Here is a 10,860-nt window from a genome sequence, read left to right as displayed (position 1 = left end):
CTAGTAACCAAGTCAAAAGTCCGACTGCAAAAGTGGAAGGTCGCAGACCTCGGACAACCGCTAATTTGAACCCCTGCCCCCAAATTGAAAAGATACAAAAATTTCGTCTTATAATTTAAAATTGCCGCCAACAGCATGAATGTTCAGTGGAACTTATTTTAAGACTACTGATGTAGTTGACTACGTATTGACGACAAACAATATTCCTACGACTTTTGCCATTTGGGAAATCTAAACTATTAGTCTTTAGAGATTTTCGGCGATTAAACATTTCATACATTTGTTCTTTGACAGCTTAGCCAAAATCTCAGGTGATAATCAACTACATAAAGATTCCTAATGTGCCCTACTTCCTATGTGCAACTTCAAAACTTTTGGATAAATCGACAATCATTCAAGGTTTTCTGGTCATATTTTTTGTAATCAAGAATTAAAAGTATGAAAAAAATGTCCAATTAGTTATAAATAACATAACATCCAGCTAAGATTACAATGGCACATATTTCAGCATTTATTGGGTAGAACACAAATCTAGGGTGCTCGCATAAGGCAGCTTAACTGCCTAAAAATGAAAATTTCCTTATATGTCCAGTATAAATTTTGTACTAAAAGAGTTATCTCCCCTTAAAAGGCTTATTTGAAAAATTAATTCTATAAGCACAAATATTTGGTATTTGTTAAACCATTTTTCGATAATGCAATGAATAACTAAGTTTTCTTAAGTGTAACCAATAAATTGCAAATCGGTCTCCAAATTTGCAGATTTCAGCAAAGAACTAGACCGATTTTTTACTGTGATTGTACAATTCAAGATGGTGGTATACCCCTGAACTACCTTAAATACATTTGTACTCCAAAAGGGATATATATAAATACATACGGAGATTGAGAGCACAACATGTTTAAAGGGACCTGTAAATTTCAAAACAAAACCAAATCTTTGGAGGGACCTGGAGGCAGATCCGCGATGTAGTGTTTGAGATACTCATTTTCAAAATGAAGTTAAATTCATCTGAATCGTCGGTGAACATTCGATTCTTTTTTATTAAAGCTGTCACGAATGAGAAGTTACTCAAAAAGAACCTTCCAAGAATCAGAATTCAAACACTAGTACTAGTACTAAATTATCTCGGATCAGAATAAATGGCGATAATCTGTCACCATAAGTTTGAGGCCGATGGCTATGGAAAGTAGCAATAGCAAGCTATAGCAAACTTTCCAAAAAATGACAGAATTTTCTTATACTTTTCCAAAATCAAGATTTCACTATGCTTTTTAAAAAAAAAATGATAAAAAGTATGAGTCACCGCGCTATTTTTCAAGGTACGAGTCTATCAAAATTGCCAAAATTTGCTTAGATTGTTCATGAAAAAACACATGTTTGTGCATAAAAGAAATCTATGAGACAGAATTTTGAAATAAAATATGAGAAGATAGGTTTTATAATATATTTTAAGAAAATAAAAAGAAAAAATGGTGTCACCGAACTTGTTTTCTTGCTACAAGTAAATCAAAGCGCTGTAAGCACTGTAGGCAGTTAACCAATGATCAAGGCAAACATAATTATAAAATCTGTGGCAAAGTTGCTTCAATTTTTGTTTAAAGATTTAAAAGAACAAACATTAAACATTCATATATAATTGTACATTGATGTTTATTTAATGAATTAATCATTAAGGCAAATAATTCATAATTTATCAAGGTCTTCAATAGCTAAGGTATATATCAAGTATATTTTTTTTCGTGGTCATGAGTCTTGAGTCAGCAGTGGTACAAATTCGCAATGATTGCAGTTCTTCTAGTTGATCGTAATTGTTCGTATTAGTTGACTGTTAGTAGTTCAAGTTGACTTTAGTACGAGCTTGTAAAAGTATGAATGGACTTGCTTCCCTGGAAAGAAAACTGAGTTTGTGTTCTACAGTACAAAAGTTATGAGACACAAATCAGACAAATGTTTACTACTACATGGATCAATGGTGAGGTCTGACTGATCTGTCCATAGTAAATGTAAATGACTCCCACCTTCACCCCAAGTCCATGATGTTTGGAATAAAATGACAGGTGTTAGGTCTAGCAAAGTGATATGCATATGTGACGCCTGATGAGATTGACCTTGTATGTCATTCAATCTTTTTGAAATGACAAACAGGAATGAATATGGTTTAGGAGTTGGTATCGCAATCTTTTACAAGTTCTCAAAACACACACAAGAGGGTGTGGGGTGACCCTAGGGACTACCCCTATTTTTCATTTGATTTGTTTATATTTGTCCCATACATGAATATATATGGTTTAGGGGTGGGGATCTCGACCATTATCAAGTTTTCAAATAGGGGGGGGACCCCAGTGACTTCCCCTATACTTCATTATGTGTTATATTGTCCAATACATGGATATATATGGTTGAGGGGTGGGGATCTCATCTGTTTCCAAGTTATCAAACAGGATTGGGTAGGGTGACCCTTAGGACTCTCCCTATATTTCATTTGATTAGTTCTTTTGTCCCATACATGAAAATATATGGTTTAATTTAAAGGTGGGGATCTCGACTGTTTCCAAGTTCTCAAACAACAGGAGGGGTGGGGTGACCGCAGGGACTCCCCCTATAATTTATTTGATTTGTTATTTAGTCCCATACATGAGTATATATAGTTTAGGGGTGAGGATCTCGACTGTTTCCAAGTTCTCAAACAGGAGGGTGCAGTGACCCTAGGGGCTTCCTCTATAATTCATTTGATTTTTTATATTGTCCAATACATGAATATATATGGTTTAGGGGTGGGGATCTCGACCATTTATAAGTTCTCAAACAGGAGGGGTGGGATGACCCACAGGGACTCCCCCTATATTTCATTTGATTTATTATATTGTCCCATACATGAATATATATGGTTTAGGTGTGGGGATCTCGACTGTTTCAAAGTTCCCAAACAGGAGGGGTGACCCCAGAGACTACCCCTGTATTTCATTTGATTGGTTATATTGTCCCATACATGAATAAATATGGTTGAGGGGTGGGGATCTTGACTGTTTCCAAGTTCTAAAGCAGGAGGTGGTGGGTGACCCTAGGGACTTCACCTATATTTCATTTGATTAGTTATATAGTCCCATACATGAATGTATTAGTTGAGAAGTGGGGATCTCATGATCCGTTTCAAAGTTATCAAACAAGAGGGGTAGAGTGCCCAAAAGGACTCCACATACATATCATATGATTTGCTTACATTCAGGTATCATATAATCTAGTTGCACTATATGTGTAAAATAAGAAACTTCCAGCTATTTCAACTAACCCATCAAAATTGAGAAAATAAATACCCATTGAAATTGCAGTAAAATGTTTACACTTTAAAAGCTTCTAACTTGCTTAACCAATATTTATTACTGATTAAGAAAATTTATACTGTCACCAGGACCATATATATATTGTTAGATATACTGTTCCCAGCTGTCACAAAGACTCACCATGTATTGGATTTTGACATTAAAATTTGTCAAAAAGTACAAAATATTTTCTGTTTTCCATACTTTTACATATATCTTTTGGTTTTCAATTCTATTGTTTATATTTATTTACCATGCAAAGATGTATTTTGTCATCTGTCTGATCTTTTTAAAAGTTGATCGTCAAAACCCGGAGTTACCCATATCCACTACCGGAATCGGATCCGATATTGTAATTTTTTTCTCATGTCAGCCATTTTGTTTTCAATGTTGTTTTTGTCAGTTACGATTTTACTCGAATTTACACATTATTTGTCGGCGATTTTCTGTATAAAGCTAGTGGTTGAACAAAATAAACACCGCTGTCGTGAATAATAATGCTAAAAACAAGTTTTGACATCGTTTATTAGGAGACTTTACTATACAAATCCTTGGTAAAAAGGTTTGCAGAGTTATTTTTTTATTTCAGGTCTTTCAAGTCGGGCATGTCGAGCGTAGCTAGTAACCAAGTCAAAAGTCCGACTGCAAAAGTGGAAGGTCGCAGACCTCGGACAACCGCTAATTTGAACCCCTGCCCCCAAATTGAAAAGATACAAAAATTTCGTCTTATAATTTAAAATTGCCGCCAACAGCATGAATGTTCAGTGGAACTTATTTTAAGACTACTGATGTAGTTGACTACGTATTGACGACAAACAATATTCCTACGACTTTTGCCATTTGGGAAATCTAAACTATTAGTCTTTAGAGATTTTCGGCGATTAAACATTTCATACATTTGTTCTTTGACAGCTTAGCCAAAATCTCAGGTGATAATCAACTACATAAAGATTCCTAATGTGCCCTACTTCCTATGTGCAACTTCAAAACTTTTGGATAAATCGACAATCATTCAAGGTTTTCTGGTCATATTTTTTGTAATCAAGAATTAAAAGTATGAAAAAAATGTCCAATTAGTTATAAATAACATAACATCCAGCTAAGATTACAATGGCACATATTTCAGCATTTATTGGGTAGAACACAAATCTAGGGTGCTCGCATAAGGCAGCTTAACTGCCTAAAAATGAAAATTTCCTTATATGTCCAGTATAAATTTTGTACTAAAAGAGTTATCTCCCCTTAAAAGGCTTATTTGAAAAATTAATTCTATAAGCACAAATATTTGGTATTTGTTAAACCATTTTTCGATAATGCAATGAATAACTAAGTTTTCTTAAGTGTAACCAATAAATTGCAAATCGGTCTCCAAATTTGCAGATTTCAGCAAAGAACTAGACCGATTTTTTACTGTGATTGTACAATTCAAGATGGTGGTATACCCCTGAACTACCTTAAATACATTTGTACTCCAAAAGGGATATATATAAATACATACGGAGATTGAGAGCACAACATGTTTAAAGGGACCTGTAAATTTCAAAACAAAACCAAATCTTTGGAGGGACCTGTAAATCTAAAATGAAGAATAAGAACAAAGCAGTATTCACATCATTAATAATATGTATACTTTCAAGTTGATGTGACCATAACTTAATGGTAATCTGTCGTAAAGCTTAATTAAAAACTGACACATAGCTTACACATAAAACAATACTGTACACCCAAATTATATTTAAGATTGGCACAAAAATCAACAAACTTTCTTTGCAATTATGTATCATGATCATTTTTATGTCAAACTTAATATTTTCATCATACAAATACAATCATTTGGTTAAAACATTGAATTAATTTAGTGTATGCATATAATTCATCATAAAACATCACTTTAATGATACAGCACTCACATATATAACACAATATTAAAATAACATGCTGTAGAGTAGTCAAACTTAAATTTCTCTGACAATTGCTGCTATGATATATTGACATTTGCATTACAGTGAAACCATGTATGAATGATATATTGACATTTTCATTACAGTGAAACCATATAAGTTTTTCTGTTTACAAAAGTAAAGATTCTAATGTCGTAAAGATGTACAGGCTTATGGTTAATTCATTGTTTACATCAGATGTCACTACATGCAATAAACTTAACAAGTAAAATGTAACTTCATCAGAAAAACAAATAAAAGTGTATTTAATTCAAATTCTTCCTAGTTGGTTTATTTCTAATTTGCTTGTTAATGGTATAATTTTTGCAGATTAAGCAGATTATGAAAAATTATCAAATCCCCTTGATACTAGATTAAAATTATATGTTCCATATGCAAGTTACTTTTAAAAAATCTTTGTTTCTCCTATCTTTCTGGTTTAAAAAGTATTGGAAGAGAGGCTAAAGATACCGAAGGAACATTAAAACTCTCAGGTTGAAACTAAACTGACAATGCCATTGGAAAGAAAACTACCAAGCATGTAGTCATACTTGTATCAGTCATTTTACATTGAAACAGATAAAACAAAAAATATCATTCTGATCAAATTGAAATCCAGTAGATAGTCTTATAAATCACTGTACCAATCCTTTTTACATAACAAAAGTTCCCAATATTCCATACTCATGCTATGTTTCTTCCAGATCAATTGATTTTTAATTTTCATACTAATACATATGGCACTCATCATATCAAAAACAAATCAGACATCAAATGAACTGTTTTACATTAGGAAAGTGCATGACAAAAAATATCATAACAGCAAGTATGTGTTTTATGCCTTCTTTCAAACATAATTTTAACCTATAACGCTATTGTATATTTCACTTGATATACCTAAAACATGAGTAAACTGTCTAAAATTAAGTTTCCCAAATGATGCCTCATGGAGCTAGGTCATCAGGTATTTGCAACAGTAAAACCATGTTATACATAGGTCAAAATTTAAACACCATAAAGACACCTCTACTATAATTTACAATAAACAAATCAGTTCATTTCAGTCATTATTTGGTTGAAGATGTTCATAAAACTGAACCAAGAAATGTTAAAAGTACGCTTAGGTGTCAACCGCCAAAAGAGTCAACTGTTAATGGTTGCTTCTCATACGCTTCAGATAGTAATTAGCGTTGACAAAAGATGACTTTAGGTCATAAATAACATTGACAGAAAGGGCCAGAAAATACAACCGTGTGTAATCGTTCATCTGATGTTAAAATGAAGCATTTCTGAATAGCATCAATTCTTCTAAAACACATGATGAGATATATTTATATAATCATGAATTAGTTGAAAAACATTTCAAAATTAATACAAAATGCAACTTTCAATAAAAATATAGCAATCATTATTCAAACCTTAATGTTCTAAATTGTAAGTAAACAGTTAATTTACAATTCAATGAATATATGCAATCTTTTAATGACATTCTCATGGAAGGTAATTCAGTCCTGTTCAGCAATGAAAAGTGGTCGAAATAATTTATACCACCTGGCTTTATTGATGGGAAGATGAGGTTCGGTCAGAATGCTTGTCTAGATGAAAGTGAGTAAAAAACTCATTGAAGAACTCACATGTCAATGAATTCCTGAATCCAAATTGTCTAACTCTTCTGTCCGCAGATACACACAGGTAGATTGAGAATTAAGAATGGTAATCAGATATACACAGGTAGATTGAGAATACAGAATGGTAATCAGATACACACAGGTAGATTGAGAATAAAGAATGGTAATCAGATACACACAGGTAGATTGAGATTTAATTGTGTTAGAATTATATTTAATTTAGCTACATGATGATTGGCTGTTATTATGGGACAATTTTGATTGGTGTGGTATGACATGATGTTGATTGGTATTTAAATCAGAGGTATATAAGTATTGTAGATTCATCATCCTTCAAGAGATCACAGGCAGTTCTCCTAAATCATCAAGTTAAGCTTTTATAGGTGTTCACAAGATTTTAAACCCGTTTGCAAATTTTAAATTAAAAAATTCTGATCTATTTGCTATGCATCATATACTCGTATCATTTATATGTTATTTGATATTAAGTAGCGCAAGCTATTGTTTTGTTATAACATTCCTAACATGTTAATCAATGTATGTAACACAATCTTAAAGCAGAGCTGACAACCTCATTAAATCACTGTTGTTATCAATGAACTGAATTTGTGTCCAGTATTCATGTATCTGATCCAAACACACACATGTAGTGAATCTGATACAATGAACTTTCTCTCCTGAAGCTGTCTGTCACATGTCTGTCACATGCTTAAGTCCAAGGATGTGATGCAGTGACCTCAGTGCCCTGTTGTGTCTATCACATATATATTAATCTCTAACAAAACATTTATATTAATCTCTAACAAAAACTGCCCATCAGCTGCGTCTGACTGCAGTAGAATATACTGAGATAAATGAATCATTTCCTCCAGCTGCTAGTTTGACCTGTAAAATAAAATGTTGTCATTTATTCTTAGTGGATCTTTCCCGGAACAGTTAGATGACTTTTTTATAATCAATGTGTTGTTTGGGTTGTACAATATTCTTAATTGTTTTCAATATGACAAACATTTTTTTAAATATTTGGTACAGCTAAAATAATTGGACTAACCTAACAATTAAATATTTCTTAGGACATGTCGTTGACAAAAGGCAATATAAAGCAGACTTATTCAATATCTTTTCAATGTGTTCATTTCATAACTATAAATAGAATTCCTTCTTTAACCCTTTCAACGCTACACAAAAAAATAGAAAAATGGCTGCTGCTACTGCATTTTTTTTGTGTTCATTCATTAGAACAGTATATTTCTTTTCAGACTGCTGTATCTTTTTTATTGTAAGAGATACAGAAAAAGTTATTGCATGAAAAATGCTCAGGAGAGTATGAACTGTAATGTTAGGCAGTTATTTCAGTAAAATTTGTATCAGGTTACCTGCATTTTCAGGTAATTAACAGGTAAAAGGTGTAATTTGTTACATTTGTGTTGAATTTTGAATAAAAACTACTTTTCGTCTTCATCTATTTTGTTTTTTTTATCTGCCATATAATAAAGAAGACACCAATTGCTCGATTCCGTAGCGTATTGCACCATACACAACGTATTATGTAATCATGGCACAAATCAGTGGCTCCGTCCTCAAAATTTTCAGTCAACCTCCGTTTTCCCCCCTTTTTCTACATCTCGTAATGATCGATCAAATCATATTTCCCACACGAATTGAATGTAATAAACACATTGAGATAACAAGAAACCTTTTAACTAATCCTCGTCATCAGTTTCGCCATAGAAATGCTGAAATATTTCCATATTTACAGCTTCGTTTCCGATTTCCGCCATTTGCATTTGTCAAAATATTTGTTTTTATTTTCCTTCAATTTTCCTTCTACTGCATGATTTTACAATAAAAATTGCCGGGATTTCAAGCGCAAATGAGACCTTGCATATCCTCGATTCATACAAGGAAAAATTAGAGAGGACCGGAATGAAAACCGAATGCTTTAAGAGTCCTTATGAAAAATCCGTTGTCATCACGGCATATGCCGCGAATAGCAGTGGCGGACGGCGTATGTCATCGCGGCATATGCCGTGTATAGCGTTGAAAGGGTTAAATGCACATTTAGGAGTTAACGCTATTGTATTCAGCTCTGATGACATCAATTGGTGATTTGATGGTCTCAAATTAAGTTCACTGGTTATGCATTAGCATTAATAAGTCATTTTATAACATTCTTGAATTATGGAGACAGCCAAGACAGCCCAATGGTGATGTGCTTGATTCTAAAGAAAATAAGTCTACTCACCATATAGGGATATCGATGCAAGGCTAGGTGATTGATTGAGTCTCATTCCTGAATTTTGATGTAAGGTAAGAGTGCTCAATGGTGACATGATCATGGTACATAAAGTAATTAAGTCTACTCACCTTATAAGGATGGAAGGCTAGACAATTGATTGATCCTATTCTCTGTCCTAGAAATCCTTCATAATATTATATGGTACTAAGTCTACTCACCTTATAGGGATGAAAGGCTAGACATTTGATTGATCCTATTCTCTGTCCTAGAAATCCTTCATGATATTTAATGGTACTAATTATATAAGTCTACTCACCTTATAAGGATGGAAGGCTAGACAATTGATTGATCCTATTCTCTGTCCTAGAAATCCTTCATGATATTTAATGGTACTAAGAGAATCACCAGACTGGTTATAAACTCCAATCATTTGATTGAAAGAACCACTGAAAAATATGTACAATGTATCTGTATAAGCTTATTTCTGTATAATTTATTAATGTATGTCTCATTCAAGACTATGAAAGACATAGTTGCCACTTGACATTAAACAAACAACAATAAAACAATGTAAATACAGGGAAGAGAAATATTTTCACATCATCCTTGTCAAACATGCATGAAACATTTGCCACTGGACATTTAGCAACCAACAATCAATCACTCATACTCTCAAATGTATTTTTTATAATTTTCTTTTTCTTCTTAAAATAATGAGAGACAGGCAAGGTTTTTTTTTGTAGTGAAGACAATTGTGTAAAGTCGGTTATCTCATCAGCAATTGTTCTATGTAACATCTTTAAAAAAAAATATCATTCATACATATGGTGTTGATTACAAGTCTTTGATTGTCAATGTTAGTTTTATTCACCTGAGGACCCTTTATATTTTGGAAGAGCATGTACTGACTTATAGATGTCTGAATTAAACCCTACAAAGTCTTTTTTACATGTATACAAAAGTATGTGGCTTTACATATCTGTTTAACGTATTTCTATAAAAATTAAATTTATGAAAAAAAATGTTTTGATTGTTTGTTCAAACCAGTTTACTACTTGACTTCTGTGTAGTATAACATACCAAGCTAAAACATCTGCATGTTTGTGGATATCAACAGCAGTAAGTCCTTGTTGTAGATTAAGTGTTCGAACAGATTCTGTAAATCTTGGATCCCAGAATCGAACATCGCCAGCATTACTGAAAAAAAACTCATATTGTATCTGTTTTGAACACAGACAAAACAAAAGCTTTAAATTTACGATGCATATAAAAAATGAAAATCTTAATGAGGTTAGATGCTCTAACAAATCTGTTTTTATGCCTTAAAATACCTCTCTTATAAATGCATAAACAGTTCTGTCTCTATTTTTCTTAAGCTACAAAAACTAAACACACATATTTTTTTAAGCATAATCTTACTCCGGCCTAAAACCAATATATTGAATGTCGAAATTAACATTAACATATATCATAAGATTAAGAAAGTATACACATTAAAATTGCCTTTTGCATTTATTATCCAAAACGTACTCTTGATTTAAAGTATTGTGCTTTTAAACTGATTTTACTTGTAAACTTAAATGTTTTCTGGCTGATATCTAAATACTTTAATTACATTGACAGATGCTGTGGAATTAATTACATTGACAGATGCTGTGCATACTTTAATTACATTGACAGATGCTGTGGATACTTTAATTACATTGACAGATGCTGTGGATACTTTAAT

General features: G+C 32.6%; 1 protein-coding gene across 4 annotated transcripts in view; it reads right to left on the bottom strand.

The window, feature by feature from the left end:
- Positions 1–4,924: 4,924 nt before the first annotated feature.
- LOC143046287 (regulatory-associated protein of mTOR-like) overlaps positions 4,925–10,860 on the bottom strand; it is a 62,237-nt gene continuing 56,301 nt past the window's right edge. For all 4 annotated transcript variants that reach the window (XM_076219379.1, XM_076219381.1, XM_076219380.1 and 1 more), the window contains 3 exons: positions 10,212–10,328; positions 9,448–9,577; positions 4,925–7,777 (listed from right to left, as the gene is read on the bottom strand). In XM_076219379.1, coding sequence (XP_076075494.1) covers positions 7,709–7,777; positions 9,448–9,577; positions 10,212–10,328 — 316 coding nt within the window. In that variant the 3' untranslated portion in view covers positions 4,925–7,708. The remainder of the gene's footprint in view (positions 7,778–9,447; positions 9,578–10,211; positions 10,329–10,860) is intronic.

This window comes from Mytilus galloprovincialis, chromosome 9 (assembly GCF_965363235.1).
Source record: "Mytilus galloprovincialis chromosome 9, xbMytGall1.hap1.1, whole genome shotgun sequence".
Classification (NCBI taxonomy): domain Eukaryota; kingdom Metazoa; phylum Mollusca; class Bivalvia; order Mytilida; family Mytilidae; genus Mytilus; species Mytilus galloprovincialis.
This window is presented reverse-complemented; position numbering and strand designations above follow the sequence as displayed.